This window comes from Emydura macquarii, unplaced genomic scaffold (assembly GCF_026122565.2).
Source record: "Emydura macquarii macquarii isolate MOO-44397 ecotype Brisbane River unplaced genomic scaffold, CSIRO-AGI_Emac_v2 contig_1253, whole genome shotgun sequence".
Classification (NCBI taxonomy): domain Eukaryota; kingdom Metazoa; phylum Chordata; order Testudines; family Chelidae; genus Emydura; species Emydura macquarii.
This window is the reverse complement of record NW_027131390.1, coordinates 99,127,424-99,154,716: the sequence shown is the minus strand read 5'-3', so window position 1 is coordinate 99,154,716 and position 27,293 is coordinate 99,127,424. Positions and strand designations below refer to the sequence as shown.

The 27,293-nt window shown below is 41.9% G+C and overlaps 1 protein-coding gene across 1 annotated transcript in view; it reads left to right on the top strand.

The window, feature by feature from the left end:
- The window catches only part of SCTR (secretin receptor), a 28,570-nt gene extending 1,933 nt beyond the window's left edge, over positions 1-26,637 (top strand). Inside the window, exons 2-13 of the mRNA XM_067549920.1 lie at positions 1,797-1,923; positions 9,327-9,437; positions 14,487-14,590; positions 14,963-15,060; positions 17,848-17,980; positions 19,169-19,322; positions 19,421-19,481; positions 21,259-21,328; positions 23,497-23,588; positions 23,685-23,823; positions 24,022-24,063; positions 26,455-26,637. Coding sequence (XP_067406021.1) covers positions 1,797-1,923; positions 9,327-9,437; positions 14,487-14,590; positions 14,963-15,060; positions 17,848-17,980; positions 19,169-19,322; positions 19,421-19,481; positions 21,259-21,328; positions 23,497-23,588; positions 23,685-23,823; positions 24,022-24,063; positions 26,455-26,637 — 1,314 coding nt within the window. The remainder of the gene's footprint in view (positions 1-1,796; positions 1,924-9,326; positions 9,438-14,486; positions 14,591-14,962; positions 15,061-17,847; positions 17,981-19,168; positions 19,323-19,420; positions 19,482-21,258; positions 21,329-23,496; positions 23,589-23,684; positions 23,824-24,021; positions 24,064-26,454) is intronic.
- The last annotated feature ends 656 nt before the right edge of the window (positions 26,638-27,293 follow it).

Genomic DNA, 27,293 nt, shown 5'->3' with positions numbered 1-27,293 from the left:
TGCCAATTCTGGCTACCAATACTGAAGTCAATGACAATAAGACGAGTATGATTTGGCCCTAAAACACAGTCATTTAAAGAAATTAAATTTTATATGCACAACATATGCTGTTTAGGGAATAATTACTGTGGCAAACCAGATACCTAATAAGTTGCCAAATAGACACATATGTTTAAAGCAGACAAAAACATTCTAAGGGACAGAAAAATAATATGTAATATAAATTCAGAAAAAGAAACAGTTTTTAAAATGTTATAAAATACCTTTTTGGGGACCTTAAGGAAATGACACCCAGAGATGATATATGGTATTGTAAGAAAAAAAATGGTACTGTTTCTGCAAATATTATTAACCAGGTCACTAATATTTATTTTTGGTTTCGGCTAAGCAGTGCCTCAAATAGCTAATATCTACGATAGAGGATTCTAGGACATTTTCACTATTTGCTTTAACAGATCTTGATATTGCTACTGATTTTCCTATTTTTAATTAATGTTTTGCATTGAATTGAAACACTATTGCACAAATATATCTTAACCAGGACTGCTGTGGTTGTATTGCTGAGTCCTGGAAATGTACTAAATTTCTTTAATAATGTCATTGATTCAAATATAAAAATACATTTATTAAAAAGGCACCTAATGAAATTCAGAAATGATTGAATCCAATCTATAATTAACATCAGAGAATAACAACTATAATTAGATTTCTTTACACATTTAAATCCAACAAGCATGCCTCTTTCTGGAAGACTTTTGTTATAAATCTAATGGTTTATAAACCCTGATTTCATGAATAGTTATTTTCCTCTTAGGTGACTATTCTCTGCTTGTGTGATTCCAAAAAGTTCTTTTTATCATACATGAATGTGTGACCTTTCATTGTATTATGGCAGGATGCACAATGGAAAGGGAAAAGGAGGAAATACTGAATAGAATAGACCAACTGGATGAGAGATGATCCACTTCTAAAAAGAGCAAACTCTGTTCAAGAAGAAAATATCAAGAAAATATTCTTGGGGTAAAATCCTGGTTCCATTAAAGTCAACGGGATTTTAGCTGTTGACATGAATGGGACCAGGATTTCACTCCTGTTCTTTCAAACAGACTCAGCACTAGAAATCATTATGGGTCCTATTGTACAAGGTACTTATCCTCTCCTCCAAGGTTGTCAGCGCTGACTGACACTTCAGTCAAATCTGAAAGTGCCCAGCAACTTACATGATTAGTAAAGGGACACTGTCATGAATTGTACACAAAACTCTCAGCAGCAATTCTGCTTTCGCGTCTCCACCTGCAGCCATGCTGATTTGCAGCAAGATTTCTGAATGAATGAGCACAGTGTTGTTTGATGGGATTGTATGTGTACAACCAATAGAATTTGGCCCAGTTTTGCAAGTGAAAGGCAGGCCCAGAGAATGACCAACCATTCTGTAATGTAGTATTCTGTAGGGCTGAAATCAGCACTCAGTTGTACCAGTACAACCCAATAGTCCCACTGATGTTTTTGCAGTGTAGCAGAAGACAATTTGGTTCATGATACAGTATTTAGAGGAAAAACAGGACCAAACTTGATCACACTGATGTCAGGACGCAGGAGCAGGCCCACTGTAAAGCATTAAGTGCTCCTATGAAATTGAATAAAAAGTTTATTTTTTTATGCTATGTTTCAAGGAAATGTTGCTCACAATCAGATGATGGGGCAGTGTAGAAAGTGTTAGTGTAAGGAGAGTTTTGTGGGTGGCAAATGTTTCATGAGAAAAGCAAAACAACTCAACTGCTTTTCCAAATGTGCAGATCAAAGCCATCCCACCAGTATGTGACTTGCTGAGTGTCCTGAGGAAGGAAGAAGAACTCTGTGCTGAGACTCTGTCCCAGGAAGGAAAGAACAGAACATCTGAAAATGACCAGTTCATGAGTTCAGGTAAACAGTGGATCTTGGGGAAAATTCTGCCCTCAGACCATCACCGTGGATGTGAGATCTGATATTGTTCCTCTCTATAGGCATAAAACTCTCATAGAAAATCTATGGAAGCTCTGACCCATGGGGAGAGTAGAATATCAGTCAAGGTCTGTTGTGTGGCTCTCAGAGCAGATTTTTGCCCTTAATATGAGTATAACCAAGTATTACAAAATTCCACATGCTAAGTCCAAAGATAGGTCCCAGCTACCAGATTTAATCATTCTTACTGACTGTGGTAGTCACAATACTCAATACATTCTGGACAGAAACAAAAGAAACAACCTGAATGCACCAAATCTTGAAAAATGCAGAGTACCTGCAATTCTCATTGACTTCATCATCTTTCAAGAGTTGGCCAAATAAGTACAATGTAAATTTTACCTTCAAAAAGCTGTGTACATGGGGAGTGGGGGAGAATTCTATGTGGTTAAGAGACCCCCATTGCTTCCTACTCAATATAACCTCTCTTCATGTGAACAGCATTTTCAGTCCAGAAAAAAATTGTGATCATATGAAAGTTCTTTGGTTTTGGCGTATCTTCTAGTTCTAGTTCATGCATCATTCAGCCAGCCTTCCTGTCAGACCATTTGTAATGCTTCCACCCCTGTTCTAGAAGTGTCTAGAAAAGTAATTTAAAGTAATAATTTATGCTTGTCTGCAAGCTGTGTTAACTCCACCCTCCTATACAAGGGAGAATATCTTATGGAACGTGCTTGGTGCAGGGAACAAACATGTGTATGGGTCTGGGTTTGTGTGTACACAGCCTCCTCCTTGAGAGATAGACCTGTGTCATGTGAATTTTCTAGTGCACTGAAATGTTGTTGGATAGTTGTGCAGAGCGAGGGGCCCTGGAGGTACTATGGCCTTTGCCCACTGGAGGCCTGGTAGAAGAGGACCTTAAATCCAGTACAGAATTTAGTGGAGAGACTATGCAGAACATGGGGGTCAGTGTGACATGCTCCCCCTGAGACGTCCCTGTCAGGAGCTGTGCTGCAGTGTGCTGGATGAATTGAAGCTTCTGTATAACTTTCCCAGTCAGATCTATGCAAAGGGCGTTGCCACAATTCAGGCTAGAGCTGGCAGAGATTTGTGTCACAGTGACCTGGTCTGTTGCTACGAGCAGGCCTGAAGGTGCAGTTTCCTTGGCCCGCTTGTGTGGGTGTGTAGTTCCACCCCCCCTCATTTTATTATAATGTCCTTCGGTCCAGGGAAGGCAGCTTGAATTCTCAGCAGACTAGGATGAGCGAAGACCCAGCGAAGCCCGAGGATGAAGTACAGTACTGCAGAGATCTGTTTGCAGGATTGTCATCTTGGCAGATGTGAACAGCTGCCTACAACACATCTGATCATAGCCCCAGCCCTGCTGTATCAAGGTTACCCAGGACCTTATTGTGGTTTGTCCGAGTGGTATCTTACTGACAAGCAGATGGGTCTTAAGAGAAACTCTTCGTTAGGAAGGAAACTGTGTACAGAAATAGGGTAACAAAACTCCCTTCTACTCTCCAGTTGCAGCCTGCGACCATGCCTGCACTGGGCTACATTGTTGCTTCTTTTACCCACCATGCAGTGCCTCACAGGAAAACCAAACGGCTGCGTAAAGGGTGTGCAAGAAGTGTGGCATCTGTGCACTTCCTGGAGGACTTTTATTTTATAGCACAATATATTTTTCCAGAGCCCTCATGGTGTGTCTCATCGAAGCACAATAGGCGTCCTTTCCTGCCTAAAACAGTCCCTGTAGTTGAATATTAGGTCACTTGTTTAGTATTTAACTGATCACATTTGCCATTTAACTGCTAAGGAAATGGAGCCCCACAGATGTTTACACCTGCATGTTCAGAAGCACTGCTAATGTGGGTTGCCTCCCCCTTTGTTGTCCCAGTGAGTGAGATGCCAAGGGCCTGATTTCTAGTGGTGTTGAGAACTTGCCTCTCATTTGTCCCAAGACTGTGGAAATCTTGCATGGTGAACAGATCTCATGAGACTCCTGCCATTTGGGACCCAAAGATTCTGAGTATACCTTGCGAGATTTCAGTCCAATTAAATCCAAACCATCATCCTGATTTAGTCTCCAACTCGAATCCCAAAATCTAGTCTAAACCAACCCTGGGTCCAGATCTGAAAACTGCCTCCTTCACCTGTCTTTGGTTGTTACTGGAAATCATCACATGGGATTTGCTACTGGAAAAACAACTGTGAGGAAACCAGTTAAAAACAAAGGGCCACATTCAATCCTCAGTGCAACTTTTTAAATGGAGGTCAGAATAAAGCAGCTCAGTTCCTGTAAATCAATAGACTCTGATAGGATTTATCAGTCACCCTTGTAGAGTGGCAGTGAAAACACAGGCAAGTGAGTGTGGGAGGCTGGGCAACTCTTCCTGGGCAATGACTTCAGATCAATGATTGAACTAAAGAGCAGTACTGGTAGGGGAGTGGCACTATATGAACCATAGAATCAAATGAAATAAAAATCTTAAATGAACCAACTGTACCATAAAATCTCTATGGATAGTAATTCCATGCTTGAATAATAAGAATATAGCAGTAGGGATATACTACCGAACACCTGGCCAGGATGGTGATAGTGATTGTGAACTGTTCAGGGAGATTGGAGAGGCTATAAAAATAAAAAACTCAGTAATAATGGGGGATTTCAACTATCCCCATATCGACTGGATACATGTCACCTCAGGATGGGATGCAGAGATAAAGTTTCTTGTTACTGTAAATGACTACTTTTTGGAGCAGCTAGTTCTGGAATCCACAGGAGAACAGGCAATTCTTGATTTAGTCCTAAGTGGAGCACAGGATCCGGTCCAAGAAGTGAATCTAGCTGAACCGCTTGGTAATAGTGACCATAACATAATACAATTTAACATCTCTGTGCAGAAGGAGGGGATACTAAAGCAGCCTACCAGTGTAGCATTTAATTTCAGAAAGGGGAATTACACAAAAATGAATAAGTTAGTTAAACAGAAATGAAAAGCTACAGCGCCAAAAGTGAAATCCCTGCAAGCTGCATGGACACCATAACAGAGGCTGAATTTAAATGTATACCCCAAATTAAAAAACATAGTAAAAGGACCAAAAAAGTGCCACTGGGGCTAAACAACAAAGTAAAAAAAGCAGTTGGAGGCTTCCTTTAAAAAGTGGAAGTTAAATCTTATTGAAGAAAATAGAAAGGAGCATTAACTCTGGCAAGTAAAGTGTAAAAATATAATTAGAAAGGCCAAAAAGAATTTGAAGAACAGCTAGCCAAAGATTCAAAAAGTAACAGCAAAATTTTTTTTAAAGTACATCAGAAGCAGGAAGCCTGCTAAACAACCAGTGGGACCACTGGATGATCGAGATGCTAATGGAGCACTCAAGGAAGATAAGGCTATTGCAGAAAAACTAAATGAATGCTTTGCATCGGTCTTCATGGCTGAGGAAAATCATGACTGGTGTGGAGAAAGTAAATAAGGAAATGTTATTTATTCCTTCTCATAACACAAAAACTAGGGGCACCAAATGAAATTAATAGGCAGCAGGTTTAAAATGAACAACAGGAAGTATTTCTTCCCACAACGCACAGTCAACCTGTGGAACTCCAGAGGATGTTGTGAAGGCCAACACTATAATGGGGCTCAAAAAAGAACTAGATAAGTTCATGGAGGATAGGTCCATCAATGGTATTAGCCAGGACAGGCGGGGATTGCAGTTTGCCAGAGGCTGGGAATGGCCAACAGGCTGGATCACTTGATGATTACCTGTTCTATTCATTCCCTCTGAAACACCTGGCATTGGCCACTGTTGGAGGACAGGATACTGAGTTAGATGGACCATTGGTCTGATCCAGTATGATAATTCTTATGTTCTGCCTCCTGCTTGTGTGTTAATGTTGATTTGTTGTTAAGCTGGTGTCTTATGTAAATAGAGCTGTGGGTTTTGGTTTCTAATATCAATGAGATTAATTTAAATTACATCCAGCAATGGCTGAAGTTGTGGGAACCTGTCAGCACTAGTGGCTCCAGGCTTTTGTCATCTGCATGCTTTTACGCTTGCACCTATGCGGAGAAACATGCATGCAGTGGCCCTCAGTTTGTTGCAGAGAGGAGCCAACCTCTGGGCATCCTGTGGACATGATAGGAGTAGGCATGCAGGAAAGAGGAAGGCAGCTATGCAGGGTGTTGCTTCCCCATTCCCTCCCCTGCTCTGGCATACCTGCCTCAGAACAGAGGTGTAGCCAGAACTGATTTTTTGGCAAGGCCTGTTGAGATGGGTGGGCACAAGCCTAGTGTCACAAGCGAAACAGAGGCAGATAAAGATGCGGGATGAATTGCTTAAAATCTGATTGGGTCAGCCTGCTTTGAAAGCAGGCCCTCCCATAGCTACGCCACTGCCCAGACCCTTCTGAAAAAGCTCTACCTGGTGAATGAGGGAGCAGCTGGACATGGAGTGGGGGCTGGGAGGAGAAGGTGGCATATTCTCCTTCTGATGATGACTAACATCCATTTAAAAAGCCCAAACAAACAGGATTAGTTAATGGTGTTCTGCACATTGCGGATGTCTGTGATGTTAGGGCAGTGTGAGCATCAGGCACGAAACATCTAAGCCAAAGGCTGTGTACTGTAGTTTACTGTGGAAATAAAAGGAGCCCTTTGGATTTTCCCACCGACCTGAAAACACCCATGGTTTAAGAGAGGAGTGTTACACTCAAGTACCAAAGGGGTGTGTCTACACTGGAGCTCGGGGTTACTTCCAGCACAGGTGGGACATACATGTGCTGGCTTTGATGGAACTAGCTTGCTCAAAATAGAAGTACAGCCACAGAGGTGCTGGCAGTGAGGGGCAATGTTCCCAGGTGGAGTCGTACTCGGGGCGTCTAACACAGCCTGTTGCCTGCGCTACCACAGCTACTCTTCTATTTTTAGCACACTAGCTAGATCAAAGCTAGCACCTGTATGTCCCCAAGCTGGAAATTACACCTCCAATGTCAGTATATCCTTTACTGTAACACTCTTTACTTATACTCTAGTTTATAGGGGGGACCTTCTTTCTTGCCTGGAATCTGTTTGGTGCAAGGGAGTGACTGGAGAGGGAGATTATTAGGGAACTGGGATCTTTATTCACTCTGGCATAATTCAGAGCAGTTTAGGGGCTGCCCTAATTTACATCAGCTGACTATTGTCCCTTAGAAACTATCCACCAGCTGAGAATCAGCAGAATGGAGCTGTGCTCTGCCCTCACTCTGACATGCCCCCTACACTAGAGCAGAGGTGGATGGGTAATTGGCACACGAGCCAGTATGCCGGCTTTACAGCAGCTGAGAGATACCTCCTCTCCGAAGCACTTCTCAGCAAGCCAGCTACATCTAGATTCCACTAGCTTTGTGCCGCATGCAAATCTGACCTTATATGTCCAAGGCCAAAAGTAGCTGCAAACTTGTTTGTTCTGTCCCCCTATCATCCCTGGAGAAAACCATCTCCCAATATTACAAACTTGCTAGTGTTTAAATTGATATGGTACTCTGTGAAATGAAGGAGTTGGCAGAACAGTCTGTTTTTCAGATTTTATACCAGCTCTGTTAACACAGAGCTTATAAAGCCAGTCAGCACAGCAGATCTCAACATAAACATCATTGGGGTTAATGTATGGTTTGAGTGAACTGCAGTAGTTACATTATATTGCTTAGAAATAAACAGTTGACAGGTCAAGTGTGGAGGCATTAATCAGAGCTGAAAGCTATTGGCTGTGAGTAAGCTACTTTTTTCTAAACATGATACTCATACAGGAAGGAATCAATTGAAAAATGATGGAACCATTTCTGGAATTTAGAAATGTATGTTGGGCTGATAGAGGCTGATCATGTGAGGTACTAAACACTGTGTAGAAAGTGCCAAGCACTTTTCTCTCTCTCACATTTTTTTGAAAGTTCTCATTTTCATTCTGCATCGCAACAAAAACAAAGTTGGAAACCACAACATTTTTCACAAAATGTAATTTGTGTTTTCTAGTGAGTCCTATTCAACACATTCTACAAGGTGTCCAGCAGCTTGCAGGATGGAGCCCTTATCTTGCAAATGCAGCATGGCGCCAGCTGGCTTTTTTCTTGGTCTGTTAGAAAAGGTTGGTGGTGGGAGGGGGAAGGGTTGCTAAAATGAATATAACTGAGTGAAAGCGAGTGTAACCTTTTTCCATGCACACGTAGCAAAACAGGTCATTTCAATTTGAATGGCTTGTGCTTAAATGAAGAGAACAACAAAACAAGAAAGAACAAAAGTAAAGTCTTCATACAAGAGAGAGAGAGAGCAAAGGGTGTGTGTCTTCTGTGCTAACGGTCTCCACTCAAAATGTCTGCCAGTCATTGCAGAGGCCTTAGTGATTTAAAGATGTAGTACAGAGAAAAAGAGTCACAACAGTCACATCACTAAACACATTGCAGTGGGATTTCAAATTCAATAATGGTTCAAAGGTGGGGACTTAAATTGAAATAACTGGTGGGAAAGTAGGTTCAAACAGTGCAGTCAAAGGCATAGCTTGTACAAGAAATAATGTTGTCATTAGTCAGCACCCCTGTCAGGTTTTACTCGTACTTGGGAGGAAATAATTACCTTTTTCCCTCCTTGATTTGTGACTAGCAGGTGTAATTCTTTTCCTTTATAATCACAGTAATTGCTTTTCTAGAATAGCTAAATTAAGTTTTGATCTCTTACAGCAGGAAAGCAATCGAGACCGCAGCTGAGCCCGGAAAGTTGCACATTAACATTATTCACTCTAACACAATCTCAGCTGTAATGAAGAAGGTATTGAAGTGGTAATCAGTATTTACATTTGGACAAGTATGGCATCAGTACAGCACCTTCCTTCTCTTTCTGTATAATTTTGTAGCTGTTTAACATGTTAATCAGGTTGTGCATTTTTGTATGTATCCAAATGAATTGTGATATGTAAGTAAAAGACTAAATAGTTTCCAAATGGCAGTTTTAGAAAGGCTGAGGTGACTCAAAAAATTCAGATCTAGTTTTCTTTCATCTTTCCAAATTCATTCAACAGTTCTTGTGGTAGAGGACTACGGGCAAAGGGCATGATCCAAATCCCATTAAAGTCAGTGGAAAGACTCCCATTGACTTCTCCGCTTTTGAATCAGGCCCCAGATCTTCCTCACCTTCATGAAGCGATCCAAAGGAATTAAGGGGACTACCCATAGCTATAAAATTAACAGAATTTACGCTTTGATCCCGCCATCATTGTCTTCAATGGGAGCAGGAGCAGGCTCCATTAAAGCTCCTTCAAACTTGCTTTTAAGAGTACTGAATGCTTTTATTCTCCGAAGATGAAATTGTCCAGGGAATACGTTCTATAATGTCTTTGTTCTTACATCTTAGGCAGATGTGCTGGAATGTGGGATAACATGAGCTGCTGGCCTTCTTCTTCACTTGGACAAACTGTCAATGCTCATTGTCCAGAATTCTTCCAAATGCTTACTGGGAAAAAAGGTAAAATAAAGTTGTGATTTTTTTTTTTTTTAAATCGACACTTTCGGGTTAGATTTTGTTTTTAGAAAACCTAAATCAAGAAAAAAATGTTTCCATGTTTTTTTACAGGCCAGTTACCATAATTTTGACGTGTTTGCAGCTTGAATATTTTAATAATTGTACTAATGCAGGGGAACTTGAAAATGAAATTGACAAAAAACTAAAATAAAACTAACTATTCTCTTTTTATTGTAGTGATCCTTAAGGCTCAGACAGGGATGAAGAATGTCTTTTGGTTTTTCATTTTGAAATGACTTTTCATTTCAAAATTTAACTTATTTTATACCTAATTTAAAAAAAAAAAAAGGAAAAGAAAAAAGGTTGAAATTGGAACAAAATGTTTGACATTTTCAAAACTAAATGTTTCAAATGATATTTTTTTAGGATTTTCAGTTTGCAAAAAATGTTCAATGTTTCATCCTTTCGAAATGTTGAGTATTCTCATGGGATAGGAAATCTATTTCCCAGCCAGCCCTACTCATGCTGATTTTAGACTGTAAAAGCATGAGCCTCTGTATGTTAAGTGAAGCACAGCCACTAATTCAGCCACTAGAGAGAGCTGCTAACACTTGAGAAGGTCCAATATTTAGTCTGATCAGTAGAAAACAGTAGTACACATATCCAAGTTGGGTGATGATTGGAGTGAAACAGAGGTTTGCACATCCAAAGGTTACTTTCTGAAACCATGGGTGCATTCTGTTATCTGAGGGAAAGGGAAACCATAACTCTAGCAACTCTAAACTTAATTTGCCCTTAATATACGGAGTGTCAGAGTTGTAGTGAGTCACTAAATATATGCAGTGATCAAAGTGACTGGGTTCAAAACAAAATTGCAAGACAATGTCCACAGGCATTAAAATTTGTTTGACACTGTTCATTCAGCATATTGGGTTGAAATCAATAAGAATCTATTTCCAATATAGCTACATTCTGTTCTACTACATATGTTGTGGCTTATTTGTGATTCATATGTTTAAACTCTGACAGTGCCTATTGCCCTATCCAGGGCCTCCACATGGGGGGGAAAAGGGTACATTTTACAGGGGCCTGGAGGCCCTGGGGGCCCGACCCAGGCTGCAACCCCCATTACCATGAGGAAAAAAATGTTCATGGCTCAAGAGATTGTATGTATGGGATGAGGGATTGTGATATGTGTGTGGGAGGGGGCCTGTGTTACAAGTTTGTACTGGGCCTGAAAAGATTATGCGTGGGCTCTGGCCCTGTCTTATGTAATTTTCAGGGGAAAACCAAACATACACAAGATTTGTTTGTTTTCAAGAAAAACAACTGCCAAAATTTTGCTCTTTTAGCCACTTAGCTACAAAGAATACTGATAGTCACAAATACAAAAGAACCATATTAGGGACACAGATGGGTCTGAACCAAAACCCTGATCTAAACATCTCTGAGCTCTGGGATTTAGAACTGCATCAGCACCACAAACTTCTTGGCTGACCCCCACCTATGTAATGAGCTGAAACAAAAGTCTGGACTCAAATATCCTATCAGTGCAGAGATTCAGAGAGACCTGAATGTTGAATTTCACGCCCATTCAGGATGGAGGCTCAGCAGAGTAAAAAAAGAGAGCATGTTGTCATTTCCCCAAAATATAAATATTTCCGAAAAAACAAATAGCATCATTAAAACTATACTCATCAATATTCAATTTCCCTCTTGAGTAAGCATATAAAGCTTTGCACTTTTGCACATATATCCCCTTTTATCACGCCTGGTCCTCTGACACACTTGGAACCTTTTTTCCTACTCAGGGTTATCAGTTATGGGCATGCTTCCAGGCACACTTCTAAGCACTGCATTTGGGTTTAACTTAATCTTGCTTAGCTCTGTCTGACCAAAACACGCTGCAGTTTGCTTCTACAGTCAAGGACACTTGCACTCCACTTTGTAGGCAGGCTGAGGGGGAAGGACAGGGTGGGGAAGCGAAAGGGAAGATGTGGATTGTCAGGAAAATGCTCCGTCTCCTTTTTGCGGCTGTGCTGTAACAGAACTTAGAAAGCGTGTTTCAAAATTCAAAACTGACCTTTCCAAAGAGATTAGCTAGCACAAGACTTTCATGAAAGTAAATAATAATCTAATACCTGGCACATCTTTAATTCCTGCCACCCCAGGAGCTCAAAGCCTTTGTCAGGCATCTTTCTTTTCCACTAGATTTTTAAGTGGCCACCTTTTTTCATGGGTCATAGTCAAGTTAGAACAAAATGCAGATGGGCTGTCAAGATATCAGAATTGTCCTGTATGGTGCAGCAGCCCAAATGTTGTGCTGATTTATTCTCCATACAATCCCACTGACTCCAGTGGGGTTCCACAGGGCATCAGCCAGTGCAGAATCTCACAGTTTGTGCAGCTCAGTTGCTTTTCCTTCTAAGCCTTAATTATTGGAGGGATCTTGCCAGACTCTCCTGCTGCAGAAATGTGATAGCTTAGCTTAGAATCACTGGGTCTGCAACAAAATGGAAAAAAAATTAGAAGCCTTCCTGTGATACTATCCAGAAAAACAAAACTGGTCAGGAACCTACTAAGGTAATTGAAGAGTTGAATATGGCCCTCTGAGTGATGTTTCTGCCCTGGAAGAGTACAACAAGAGATGGAGAAGAGCAAGTGGGCGTGTCCTGAGAATGGACATGGCTGATGATGTTGACATCCATGAAATCCTGAACCTACTTGAGTTAATAGGAATGTGATTCAATATGGTCAGGATTTTACCCCATATCTCTAGAGTAGATGAGACAGTGATAGCTCCTGCCCGCCTGTTGCACATGGCTATTGCTATCACCCAGGCTTTATTTCTTGGCAAAAATACATTTCTCTTCAGCATACCATGTGTGTTGGGCTCAGATGGCCATAGTAGCAACTGGTCTGAGTTACTTTTCTCCAATGATCTGATATTAGCTTGTAGGGTGTCTAGGCCGAGACCAGGACTTTTTACTTGTACTGTGAGGTGCCTAATACAAGTTTGAGCATTATGACATTAATAAACTTACCCACATTCAGCACGTGATTGGTTCTTTAGAAATGCCAATTGCTTCTGATTATTTTGCAAATCCCAGCCCCACTGTGAGTTACCACATATAAAATCCATACACATGCATGTTCACTAGGGAAAAACTACTGAGGGACATTCCTGTGCTTGTAAGTTTCATGGAATGCATCACACTTCAGATAGTAAACTGAGTTCTTGCTGGAAACCCTCTGCTCAACAGACTGGTAATATAGTCAGTTGGGTGCTGTTCTTTTTCCACGTGGTAGAGAATACACAGATATGGTTTACTGCTGCAAGAAGGACTTGTATCCATGTTATAATTCCACAGGTATAAGCTCTCCCCTCCTCTTTGGCTCACAAGCTCAAAGATCAGATGTTTTTTTCCTTGTAAATCTCATAAAAATACACAAAATACAACACACTCACAGTTGTGTATTTAAAAGAAGAGATCAGCAATCACTCAGCGATCGCAGCAGTGATTTCGCACAGACTGAACAGAGAGCCCCCAGCACTGAGCCATTGTTTGTACTGTTATGAGCTGGACGACACCTTGTTATGGGTTGAATTACAACCTTTTGCAAACTGATGTGTGAAGATGCCTTTCATTTAAGATAGTTGAAAGGAACATTCAGGGGCCACACACCTAAAACCTAGAAAATAGAATCTGCCCAGAAACAAGCACTAGGTGGGTGGGAGGTTCCATTGGGTATTGTGACCAGCTGTATGAGAGAACATATGGAAACTGAGAAGAGACAATAGCAGAGAGAGAGGCAGAGGCAAGGGGCGAGAAAGCCAGAGCCAAGCAGCAGTCTAGTCTCTGAGTGCAGTGTGACCCTGACGGGGTGGAGAGATAGAGAGGGCTTTTGGGTCTGTTGGATACAGAGGCTTGGGTCTGTGAGCTAGGAGACTGCTCCTCTTGGTTCTGGTTCCTCCTGTGTTCAGAGGAGAAGGAGTTTGTGCTTTCCTTGTGGCTAAACAAGATTGTATCGGGAAAAACACCAGAATCCATCAGTTTCTACTTCCAACTGGAGCATCCCAAGGGCCCCAACATTTGACTAGCCTCTCAGGTCGAAAAGGGGCAACAATATTAACTGCTGCTAATCAAACATCTTGTCCTCTCATCAGCTAGAGATAAGCAATCAGACATCTGAGCTAGGAATCTTCAAGAAAACTTCTCCGTGGCGTGAACCTGTGGTGCAATGAGTCACAGATTTGCTGTTCCTAGAATACGAACCAAACGCCAGATGCACAGAACAGCTTTACTTATTTATGTTTCAATTAATAAAATGCGCAGATCATAACTATCCCTGGATGCGTGAACAATATCATAAGAACCACCAAATCCATTGGGCAAATATCAATATAATTAACTCACCGCCTCATTGATAAACTGCATGTTCTGTGCACAGTAATTTCCCCCTAGGCACAACCATGAAGAATTGATGGGCTTTGCCCTGTACCTCTAATGGTTAACAGTCAAGGGTCCATGGCTGAGAATCACATCTCTAGCTGCCAGATGTTCCAGACTAGGGACTGTTAGTAAGAACATCTCAGCTGTTGTGAAGACACACAAGCAGAGAAGCAGTCTCCCATGTAGCCTACACCCAAACAGTAGAGGGCTTTAGGGCCTAGTTTAACTCCCATTGAAGCCATTAGCATAACTCACATTCACGTCATTAATACAGGATTATAGGCTGGATCCAAAGCGCATTGTGGTCAATAGAAATCTTCCATTGACTTCACCAGGCTTTGGATGAGGCCCAAGCTCAAACCCCCCTAGACACTTAGCTGATTCATTTTGCTTCTGTTCACGACAACTACATCAAAAAGATGCTCACACTGGTAGCTGCATTTCACCTGTATTATGCTGTCTGCACTCTGAGAAGGGAACTGTTCTGCATGCTGGTGGAACACAGCCATTTGCTTGTTACTGACCAGTAGGTGGAATAATCATCTGTGTACAGTTGTGAGGCATTACACCTTGCTTTGTTACTGCTGCTACAATACAGGTTTTGTGCATCGAAACTGCACCAGTGACGGTTGGTCAGAGACATTCCCGAGACCCGATGTTGCTTGTGGCTATGACGTGAATGACACTGCCAATGAGGAGCGAGTGAGTCTGATTTATTGTTTGTAAGTTACAATTTGTTGCTTCCTGAAATAATGATCTTGGGGGAGACAGATTCCAAACCAGTAACAGAGAGAAAGGATGGTGTTTGCGGTTCAAGAGTGAGATTAGGAGTCAAGCAGGGTGTCTATGTGTATGTGTCCATCTATCTGTCTATACATCTGTCCCAGAAGATCCTCCAGTTCGCATACCACACTCCTTCCCCAAAAGTAGAACACCTGTGTTTATGAAAATATATATATGTGAAACCATACAAAGAAAGAAAGTGGATGCCCTTCTCTTAATATGTCAAAATGGGCTGACTTCCAGTAAAAACTAAAACTTATAACGAAGATTCAAACGTATGTCCCTTTTCAGCGCGCCTACTTCATGAAGCTGAAGACCATGTACACAGCTGGATACAGTACCTCCCTTGTGACCCTGACAATAGCTTTAGGAATCCTGGTCTCATTTAGGTGAGGGGAAGTTTTCTGCTGTTTGTTTGCATTTGTTTGGAATCGCTGGTTAATCTTTAGAAGCCCCACATTTGTTTGTTTGTTTTCAGATGACTTTAAATGGTGAAATTTTCAAAATCATTATAGAAATCGGAGCTGGAAATAAGCTCAGGGGTCATTAATCCATCCGCTGCTGGGCAGGATTTTTCCTTGTAGCATGTTTTTCTATGCTTTTGCTAGTCTGGTTTCCAACGTTGGCACTGCCAGCACTTACTTCCCTTATGAGACTGGCTCACTTCTTAGTATTTCTCACAAGCAGGAAGTTTTTGCCTAATTTCAGCCTCAATTTCCCTTTTTAAATGCATTGTTTGGGACAATTCTGTTCAGGTACACCACAATAAATCTGGAGTAACTGCACTGACTGCAGTACAGTATTTCATATTTATACCAGCCTGACAGAGAACAAATTTGAGCCCTGGACATGTGTAATTTATGTATGCTGGAGGCTTGATTTTGTTGGTTACTCAACCAAATACACTTCATTTATCATAAATAATGTATCAGTAATGTGCCTTAGGAACCCAAAATGCTTTGCAAACTATAGTCTGTCCTCAGTCTGCAAACACTTCAGGTGCAGATCTCCCATTAGCTGCTGGGGGAATTCAACACTTAGTGGGTTTGCAGGTACAAATCTAAAATTAGAAAGCACCACTGCTGTGCAACCAGTTCTGGGTGGTGGCAGCAGCTTGGTGCTCATCACACTTCAGAATGTGCAGGGAAGGGAAATTTTGACCAGAGATATTACAACAAGCCCTCATTATTTTATGGCAGTGCCCTGATATCATCCCTGTTCATGGAAAACAGACATGAATTTGCTTTTTCATAAGGCTGTCGATTAATTGCAGTTAACTCAAGTGATTAACTCAAAACAAATTAACTCTATTAAAAATTAATCACGATTAATTGCTGTTTTAATCACACTGTTAAACAATAATAGAATATCAATTTAAATTTATTATATATATTTTGGATGTTTTTCTACATTTTCAAATACATTGATTTCAGTTACAAGAAAGATTACAAAATGTACAGTGCTCACTTTATATCATTTTTATTACAAATATTTGCACTGTAAAAAAAACAAACAAAATAAATAGAATTTTTCAATTCACCTCATACAAGTACTGTAGTGCAATCTCTTTATGGTGAAAGTGCAACTTACAAATGTAGATTTGTTTTTGTTACGGAAGGACACTCAAAAACAAAACAATATAAAACTTTAGAGCTTACAAGCCCACTCAGTCCTCCTTCTTGTTTAGCCAATTGCTAAGACAAACAACTTTGTTTGCATTTACGGGAGATAATGTTGCTTGTTATTTACAGTGTCACTTGAAAGTGAGAACAGGTGTTTGCAGGGCACTTTTGTATCTGGCGTTGCAAGGTATTTACGTGACAGATACGCTAAACATTTGTATGCCCTTTCATGCTTCGACCACCATTCCAGAGGACACGTTTCCATGCTGATGACAGATTCTGCTTGATAACGATCCGAAGCAGTGCGGACTGACGCACGTTCATTTTCATCGTCTGAGTCAGATATCACTGACAGAAGGTTAATTTTCTTTTTTGGTGGTTTGGGTTCTATAGTTTCTGCATAGGAGTATTGCTCTTTTAAGACTTCTGACAGCATGTTCCACACCTCGTCCCTCTCAGATTCTGGAAGGCACTTCAGATGCTTAAAATTTGGGTTGAGTGTTGTAGCTATCTTTAGAAATTTCACATTGGTACCTTCTTTGTATTTTGTCAAATTTGTAGTGAAAGTGTTCTTAAATTGAACAACATGTGCTGGGTCGTCATCAGAGATTGCTATAACATGAAATATATCGCACAATGCAGGTAATACCAAAGCAGGAGACATATAATTCTCCACCAAAGAGTTCAGTCACAAATTTAGTTAACACATTATTTTTTTTAACGAGCGTCATCAGCATGGAAGCATGTCCTTTGAAAAGGAAGCTGAAGCATGAAGCAGCATACAAACTTTTAGCATATCTGGCATGTAAATATCTTGCAACGCCAGCTACAAAAGTGCCATTCGAATGCCTGTTCTCACTTTCAGGTGACTGTAAACATGAAGCAGGCAGCATTATCTCCCATAAATGTAAACAAACTCGTTTGTCTTAGCGATTGGCTGAACAAGAAGTAGGACTGAATGAACTTGCAAGCTCTAAAGTTTTACATTGTTTTGTTTTTTAGTGCCGTTCTGTAACAAGAAAAATCTACATTTGTAAATTGCACTTTCACGATAAAGAGATTGCACTACTGTACCTGTATGAGATGAACTGAAAAATACTGTTTCTTTGGTTTATCTTTTTTACAGTGCAAATATTTGTAATAAAAATAATATAAAGTGAGCACTGTACACTTTGTATTCTGTGTTGTAATTGAAAACAATATATTTGAAAATGTAGCAAACACCCAAAATATTTAAAGAAATGGTATTCTATTATTATTTAACAGTGCGATTAACTGAGATTAATTTTTTAATCTAGCGATTAATCGCAATTAATTTTTTAAATCATTTGACAGCCCTAGTTTTTCAGATCTTCTCCAAAAGAACCCCTAAGGGTGGGTAACTTGCATGGAATTAACACTGATATACCTTTCAAGGACAATGGACTGAGTCGATTCTTCTAGGCTTTGGATCCGTAGGGCCTGGGAGTCTAGGTATTTGAAATCTGATTAGATCAATAAGCCATCCTCTTTCTAGAAACATAACCTCATGGGATTTCTCTCTTTTGGGTACAGAAGACTCCGTTGTACAAGAAACTACATCCACATGCATCTGTTTACGTCCTTCATTTTCCGAGCCTTGTCAAATTTAATCAAAGACATCGTTTTGTTTTCTTCTGAGGATGTTAACCACTGCGGGGCACACACGGTAAACCCCTCCACTTCCCGAATCTTCAGTTCCCCACCCTCCCACTGGAATTTCAAACAGGCAGTTTGTAAGGAAATGGTGATGCAGGAAAGGAAGCCTACTTTCTTGGTCTTTACTTATCGTAGAGACTTACTGGAGAAGAAAGCAGTGTCTTATCAAATAATAGCACCCCTCTCTTTCCCCCTTGTCACTTTATTGTGCATGTTAATTATGTCAAGCTGAAATTCTCAGAATTCAGAATTCAGAAGAACCCAAATGGATGGGGGAAGTGCTCTGAGAACTCTGGGTGAAATCCTGTCTCCACTGAAGTCAATGGGAGCTTTGCCGTTGATTTCAATGAAGCCAGGATTTCTGAGTTGAATCTTGCAGAGTGTCACCAGCTTTCTGTCCTCTGTGTGTGTGGTTGGGTATTAGATGGCCACAAGGAAGAGGAAAAGGGAGCACCTGTTAGACCATGCAGAGCCTGTCCCGTGGATCTTAGCTCATCTGCATAGGCAAGAAACCCCTCTCCATAACTCTCTTAGGAGGCATGAAGCCATAAGCTTTCTCCTCTGCTGCGATGCATTATTCCCTCCCGCTGCCCAGGGGATAGAGGCTATGGAAAGAGAGTCAGTGCTACATTTGCTCCGCAGCTCAGCCGCCTCACCCCAAACCTATGGAGCTATATCCACCCATCATCTATGAGGATGGGCATCACCCTAATCAGGAGGGAAAATGGTTTTGCTCTCTTGCATATCCATGATCCATACAGTCCTTAGCTTCTGTATAGAGGTCGCCAAATTAAGGGACCAGCAAGTGCCAGCCTTTGGCAACTATCTTAGTTACTTATACAGCCCCATTACCATACTGTCTGAGCATCTCACAGTCTTTAAACTATTTATCCTCACAGCAATGCTAGGCAAGGGCTATTATCCCTGTTTTACAGATGGGAGACAGAAAGAGACTAAGTGACTTGACCAAGACAGGAAGTCTGTGCCAGAGCAGGGAAGTGAACCCATCTTTCTCAAATCCCCTACCCATTGGACCACCCTTCCTCTCCTGTCCTGTCAACACCTGGAGTGAGCCCACCAACCTGTTTCAATGTTGGAGACCAAAAATGATTGTGCATTTGTTTTGACCTTCTGTCTCTCTGCAGGAAGGTAGATGGAGATGCAGCAAAAGCTAACGATACTGTCTCTGTTTCTTTAGACTGGGTGTAAATTCATCATGATCTTCTTTCAGTATTGCATCATGGCTAACTTCAGTTGGCTTCTTGTGGAGGGACTGTATCTCCACACCCTTCTGGTTGTTACTTTCTTCTCAGAAAGGAAGTTCTTCTGGTGGTTCATCGCCCTGGGATGGGGTACTGTTTGTTTATCTTATCAATCAAAATAATGGCGTGTGATTATTGATTTATTTGTGAGAGGTTTATGGAACAATAACTGGCTTTTTCCACTGCAGGCACCCCAACCATATTTGTTATAGTATGGTCCATAGCCAGGCACGTACGTGAAGATATAGGGTGAGCCATTTTAATTAAATACAAGTTTTACTCAATCTGGGAACGTGCAGCATAAAGGTATAAGCTGCAGCTTCATAGATGACCTGCCCGCTGAAAGCCTCTTCAACTGTGATGACCGTATAACCCCAGTGAACCAAACTCCACTTTGCTGAGGTTCAATTAGGGCCTGAAGGTTTGCAGATACTTCAACCCTGATTGAGAACTGTGATGCTTTGCAGGTTCACGCAGATTGGTAAGGAGTTCAGTCACTACTTGCCCTGGGAGCATCTGTGCTGCACAGCTTTGGCTCAGAACCCTGATGTCAGCAGCCTGCTCACAGCACAGGGGCATCCTCCTGGCTGCACTAGCCTGGCTACTCTGTGCAGGGTGACACCAACAGCCCTTCCCATCCCAAATCGCCCCCAAACCATCCCCCTGCAGTGTCCAATCCCTATCCTAGAAGAAGTGGAGTTCACTGCCTCCAAAGAGGCAGAGCACGCACCAGCCTGTTCGTTTAGCTGAGGATGTCGCTGTTCAGTCTAAAACGCAGCACTGAGCTGGTTTTGTACTACGTTTACTGACAAAGACCACACATTTAAGTGATAATAAGTAGGACTAGAAGACACAGATATGGTTACAAGTGCAACAAAAGGAAACACACTTTCTAGTGAGTAAAAGTTAACTTCAGTAAGTTGCAATCTTTGCCTAAGCAGGTTTTCTCACCTATAGTCCATTCCCGCTGCTCTTGGTTTTCAGGCCAAGAGGATCCATTTTTCATGCACTCAGAGGCTGCTGCTCCCTCTTTGTCCTCTAGGTGAGGGATGCCAGAAAGGGTCTCTGTTTCCCAAAGTCTGTTGTGTCTGTTTCAAGAGCCAGGAAGGCTCCTGGGGTTGCAGGATCCATCCCCCATTGTAATTGTCAAGCGGTCTCTTCCCCTTCCCCTCCCCCATTTCCTGGCTTTGTTTACCTTCTCTGGAGATGTACTTTTCATTGTCCTCTGAGGTATTACCTGTCTGCATTTACATTGGAGACACACAAAAACTGGTGAAACAATATTCCTTTGTCTCAGACAAAGGGCTTATGCACTACTCACAAAACACCTTTTAAGAACATGTTTCCAGGACACATCTATACTTCCCTCTACCCCGCTGTACAGACATCATACAATGATATTAATGACCAGCAGGTTACCGGTTTGCATACCTTACATGGCATCTTTTAGAAACAGATTCTGACAACAGTGTGCTGGGGCAATGAGTGTGTCAGGCCTGAGGAGAGTTCTTGTATGGTGTGCCCTCTCCCAGATGGCGCTGAGGGACTCAGTGTTCATCAAATGATTGTAAACTCCTTTTAAACAGGGTTCATCTACAAAGGCAGCCAGCATTTTCAAACCTATTGGAAGCCCCCTTTAACACCACCTGGAATTCTCTTTTTTGTGCTCCCGTCAAAGGCTTGGAGCACAGCCATTTCAAAGCCCGTAGCTGACTTCTAAGAACAGTGAGCCCTCATTTCTCTGACCGTTTCAGGTGTTTTCCCCAAGGCTTTTGGATACAGAGGATTGTACTTCATTTTTAAGGGCAATATGTCGTTTGGCTAGTCCAAATGCAATCTGGCTTCACTGAAGTTTTGCCACTGATGTCAGTGAGAGCAGGAGTAGGCCCCGAATGGAAATGATTTAGCATTGTCAAAAAATGGAATAGAGACCCATTTGAAGAGCCAAGAGATTAAGACCCTGTGTGAAAGCTGTTGGCATTTGAGGTTCTAACAAGTACATCTTTTTTTTTTATTATTATTACAGGTGTTGGGACATTAACGCCAACGCTGCTATCTGGTGGATCATTAGAGGCCCCGTAGTCCTGTCTATTTTTGTAAGTCTGTTCTGCAACCAGTGCTTTCAAAGGGCATTTCCAAATATTGTGAAATCAAAGATCACCAACTCGACATGCTTTAAAATTGTGTTTATCAAATTATTTTAAACATGTGCCTTCACTGGCATGATGCAACCTCAGTGGCTTTTGCTTAGTAGGAGTCAGTCTGTAACTAATGCCTGATGACTAACTTCACAAGGAAATGCTGAGATTCCTTCCAAGAAGCAAAAGCCTAAGGGGGATCAGGTTTCCGCGTCCTGCTGATTTCACATGAACTTCAGCTGGCTTGTGGAAGCTTGTTTTGGACTGTTCCATGTGAGGCTCTGGAGGAGAAACAAAAGGGCTGAAGATTTCAGCACATCAGTTGTTTTTCCCTACGCTCTGACGCTGCCTCGTTCAGCAAGGCCAAAACCAACTTGCTTTGCACCACACAGCCGCCAGTTTTAGCTTTTAGGTGTGAATCCAGGGGCAAATTCTGCCCTCATTTACACCCATACAACTCGCTTGCCCCCACAAAGATGAATGGAAGGCTGGACAACTAGACAAGCCAATCACAAAACTTAGCAGGACCATAGCATTTCTTTTCATTGACTGCAACAACCTACATTCATATCAGATGGGGTGAGATTTAAATTCTAACAAGGTCAGGAAATTCAGCAATGAAGTGACAAACTTAACTGGGTATTGAGGGTTGGGGTGTGTCTCCCAGAGCAGCGCAAAGCACAGCTATGAAGATGGCTCACATCCACTGCAATGGCAATATTATTTTCAAGCATAAGTCAAAGAAATTACTCATTTAACAAATCTACATCACACAAAAGGGCATTCCTATCTGCACTGTCCACTGGGGAAATACAGAAAGGTTTTACTCAAATTCACCTGAGACCCCAAATATAAGGCATTCCATTGAATACAATATATGTAGGAAAGGGTTAAAAGCTACAGTGCAATGGTGTGTTGAAGAAGCCATTGAGTAGCGTAATGGGGCACTAGCTGAGTAGTGGATGGAGCACAGAGTTATCCACATTGAGAGATGTGAAACATAGATAAACTGAAATTTATTTCTCCATACTCCAGTCTGGTTTACACTGCTCCTTACCAAGAAAGGAGAACTGAATCTGTCCCTGACTATATCATATTGTTTGAACTCTTTGTCTGCCAGGCCAAATGAACAGAGAAAGATATTGCTTCCCTTTCCCCCCTTCCCAAGAAGAGCTCAGCATTTTTAGTTGGTTTCCTCCTTGCAGAGGAAAACGGAACGTTCCTACAGTGGTTACCAGGATGAAGTCTGCTTTGCCTCTAGTTAAGGTGGTTTCAGTATCCAAGATCCCAGTGGTCTCCAAACTGTGGGGCGCACCACCCTATAGGAACGTTCAGGGGGTGCGATGGGGCCAGGAAATCCCCCCCTGGGGGATGGGGAGGAAGCGCCACCCAGCTCCGCTCTTGCCCACAGCTTCGCTCCAGCCCTGTCCCCAGCCCCAGTTGCAGTTGCAACCTTGGTCCCCGACTCTCCTCCTGGTTGCGGCCCCAGCTGCAACTCTGGCCCGGCTCCCAGGCCTCTGGTTCCCAGACCCCGACTGCAGCCCCGGCTCTGACCCTTGCTCCCATCTGCAGCTCCCGACCACAGCTCCTGGGGGGAGGGAGGTCAGACCAGGTAAGAGGGGGCACAATGAAAAATGTTCAGGGACCCCTGCCCTATACGCAGAACAAATGGTATCTGTAATAATGATTGTCAAAGGGTGACTTTAATGGCTTTCTCTGAACATCTGCACTTGTGTCCAATTGAGCAGGGGCAATCAGCTGGCCTACTAAAAGCCAGGTTTTGAACAGGGGATATATGTAAATTGCAGCTGCTATTAATTTTACCAGAGTGCATCACCTCCCTTTTCTTTGCTGGTCTGACTTGAAGTTTGGATAATGAGTACCTTCAACTATTTAGTTGCTCCTGGGTAAAATTAACCCCTAGGCAGGGGGGCAGCACAGGTTCTGTGTGCTGCTTAATTCTTCAAAATGGGGATTAAATAGGATTTAAGTGATGCATAAGGCTGCACCCAGAGATGAATGTAATTAGTTAAATCAGCTCTGTCCTGCACAGAGCACAGCAGTGAGCAGCTAAGAAGAGATGTCAATAGTCTGACATCTGTCATCCATGTTTGTTGTTTTTACAGGTTAATTTCATTCTTTTTGTAAATATTTTAAGAATCTTAATGAAAAAGCTCAGATCGCCAGAAGGAAGGGGAAATGATTTCAACCAATACAAGTAGGTTCTCTCTTAACTATTTAAACACCTCACCTTTAAATAGCTCCCCTTTCTTCCATTTTATGGTATCATCTTCTCATTTATTTCTACTCCTAGGAGACTTGCAAAATCAACGCTCCTTCTCATCCCCCTTTTTGGAATTCACTACATCATTTTTGCTTTTTTCCCTGAAGACGTGAACAGTGGCACAATGGAAATTCAGCTGTTTTTTGAATTAGCACTCGGATCATTCCAGGTGAGGTTTGACATATAAAACTTTTTAATAAAAAAAAGGACATTTCCCTTCTTCATAATATCCCATCTGCGCTCAGAGTGGCACCAGTAAAAGCAAGATACTAGATCTGCTTTCAGTTTTTTTTAATCAATTCTAATCTGGAAAAAGTGCCATTGAAATACTCAGTCTGGTTATTAATATGGTTCTGTTCTTTTACAGGGCTTTATTGTAGCTGTGCTTTACTGTTTTCTCAATGGCGAGGTGAGTTTTTCACATACACAGCTCCTATAAAGATACCTCCATAAACTCAATCATACTGTAGCAATGTGTATTAATTCAAATTATTCTTTCCCATATGAATTTCACCAAGGGAAAGTCATGCCTTCTAACCTGATTGCTTTCTATGAAGAGGTGACTGACTCTGAGGATGTGGGGAAAGTGGTGGACGTGATATACCTTGACTTTAGCAAAGCTTTTGATACGGTCTCTCACAGTATTCTTATCAGCAAGTTAAAGAAGTATGGGTTGGATGAATGGACTATAAAATGGATAGAGAACTGGCTACAGCATAGGGCTCAACGAGTAGTGATCAATGGCTCCATGTCTAGCTGGCAGCCGATCACAAGCGGAGTGCCCCAGGGGTCAGTCCTGGGGCCGGTTTTGTTCAATATCTTCATCAGTGATCTGGAGGATGGGGTAGATTGCACCCTCAGCAAGTTTGCAGATGACACCAAGCTAGGGGGAGTGGTAGATACCCTGGAAGGTAGGGATAGGATACCGAAGGACCTAAACAAACTGGAGGACTGGGCCAAAAAAAATCTGATGAAGTTCAACAAGGACAAGTGCAGAGTCCTGCACTTAGGACGGAAGAATCCCATGCACAGTTACAGACTGGGGACCGACGAGCTAGGCAGCAGTTCTGCAGAAAAGGACCTGGGGGTAACAGTGGATAAGAAGCTGGATATGAGTCAACAGTGTGCCCTGGTTGCCAAGAAGGCTAATAGCATATTGGGCTGCATTAGTAGGAGCATTGCCAGCAGATCACGGGAAGTGATTATTCCCTTCTATTTGGCATTGGTGAGGCCGCATTGGAGTATTGTGTCCAGTTTTGGGCCCCCCCACTACAAAAAAGATGTGGAGAAGTTGGAGGGAGTCCAGCGGAGGGCAACAAAAATGATTAGGGGGCTGGAGCACAAGACTTATGAGGAGAGGCTGAAGGAACTAGGCTTGTTCAGTCTGCTGAGGGGGGATTTGATAGCAGCCTTTAACTACCTGAAAGGGAGTTCCAGGGAGGATGGAGCTAGGCTGTTCTCAGTGGTGGCAGATGACAGAACAAGGAGCAACGGTCTCAAGTTCCAGTGGGGGAGGTCTAGGTTGGACATTAGGAAAAAGTTTTTCACTAGGAGGGTGGTGAAGCACTGGAATGGGTTACCTAGGGAGGTGGTGGAATCTCCATCTTTAGAGGTTTTTAAGCTGCAGCTTGACAAAACCCTCGCTGGGATTATTTAGCTGAGGTTAGTCCTGCTCTAAGTAGGGGGTTGGACTGGATGACCTCCTGAGGTCCCTTCCAACTCTATGATTCTATGAATTGCCTTATACTTCATTTGTCAGCCTGCTGCCCATTTGCCTGGCTTCACCTCTGAACTTCCCAATGAAGTTACTCATAGTCTTCTTTAGATTTGGGTAACTTAAATAATTATGTACCATCTGCAAACTTTGCCACCTTTTTGTCCCTCAACCCTTTCCCCAGATCATTAAAATATTATTAAACACCAGGCCTGGGATGGAACATGAGAGCGCCTTGTTAACCATTGGCCATGTATTCCTACACATTAGTGTCTGTATCTAAATTAGGTTCTAATCCATGGCAGTACTTTACTTGTCACCCCATGACTCCTTAGTTTCCTTAATTGGCTCTTGTGAGGGAAATTTTATTAGAGTCCAAATAAATTGTATCAACTTAGATCTTTGAGACAGGGACAGTGTTCTGTGTTTGTACAGTACCTAGCACAATGGGATCTTGATCCATGACTAAGGGGTCCTAGGTACTATCTCAATTACTGCTGGGTAGGAAACAGTTTTCTCATCCCAGGAAAATTTGAGATTTCAAAAACTTTCCCCATCCCAAATCTGGCCAAAAAATCAAAATCTCAAGTTTTCACTAACTGAAAATCTGAAGATTTTTTTTTGGATCACGTCAATCAAAACATTTTGTTTAAATATCAACCTTTAAAAAAAGATAATGTTTTAAATTATAAAATCAACTTCAATTTCTAAATGAAAAAAGCCACTGCAATCAAAAAATGGAACTTTTCATTCTGAAAATGTCAAAACCCAGGATGTTTGCACAAGTTAGAAACTTTAAAAACATTTCAAAACGGGAAATTTGTCAAAACGACTTATCCTTTTCTGAAAAAAAAAGTTGTTCAGAAAATTCTCAACTTGCTCTAACTGCAATACAATAATAAAATAATGCTCTGCAGTGCTTACCTCCATTCTTAAGCTGGGGGTTAAAAAGACAGTCTTCTGTGGAACAAACATAAGCTTTGGGTCAGGTTACCAATCTCTCCTTTTCCCATTGTGCTGATTCTCTGCAATGCAAGGTTCTGCACAAACACGCTGACCAAAATATTCTGTGACTTTACTGCTTAGGTTCAGTTGGAAATTCAAAGAAAATGGAGGCAGTGGCATTTAAGCAAAGCTGTTCACTTGCGTCAGCAGCTCAACTCTTCATCTAGTAACGGTGGAAGTGGCTTCACCCAGGTGATGCAGATGATGAAGCCCAGCCCTCAAGAGCAAAAGAGGGAGACTATCCAGAAGTCAAGTGTAATTTAGCAGACAAAGTACAGTCCAGGGCTAATTCCTTTCTCAGATGTACATGGACAACTCCCATGGACTGCACTGGGAACCTCCTGTATGTGTCCGAAAGCAGAACTTGGCCCTTGGTCAACTGTTCTTGCAACACATCTGTCAATATCCTGTATAGTGTTATCACTACTATGGTTATTTTGCAAGGATTTTGCTCTTTCCTGCCCCCCTCCCTCTTCTTGTTCCATGACAGCTAAAACCAGATTACATACAATGCTCATTGTGCCTACATTACTCTAAGGTACTGAGTACACGCTACAAACATATGAAATGAGGTGCCTGGGCCATATCCCAGGAGGGACACGGCTAGATAAACTAAAATAACATCCGTAGAAAACTGGAAGTGCAGTGCGTGACTACATTCATTAAAGGGTACCAATGACAACAGTTTGGTCATGTTGCTAGAATGACCCCACACCAACTGACTAATATTGTAGAAGAGCGCACAGTGAGAGGCTGTGGACATCCAAGGAGACAGTGATATAACACAGCACACAAAACCATCCAGGCAACTACTCAACAGACTCAAATGCTAGCTCAAAACCGACATAGATGGAACCTGCTCAGACCCTCAGTCCTATCCGAATTTGGTGTTGGAAAAAGGAGATTATCTAATGGTGATA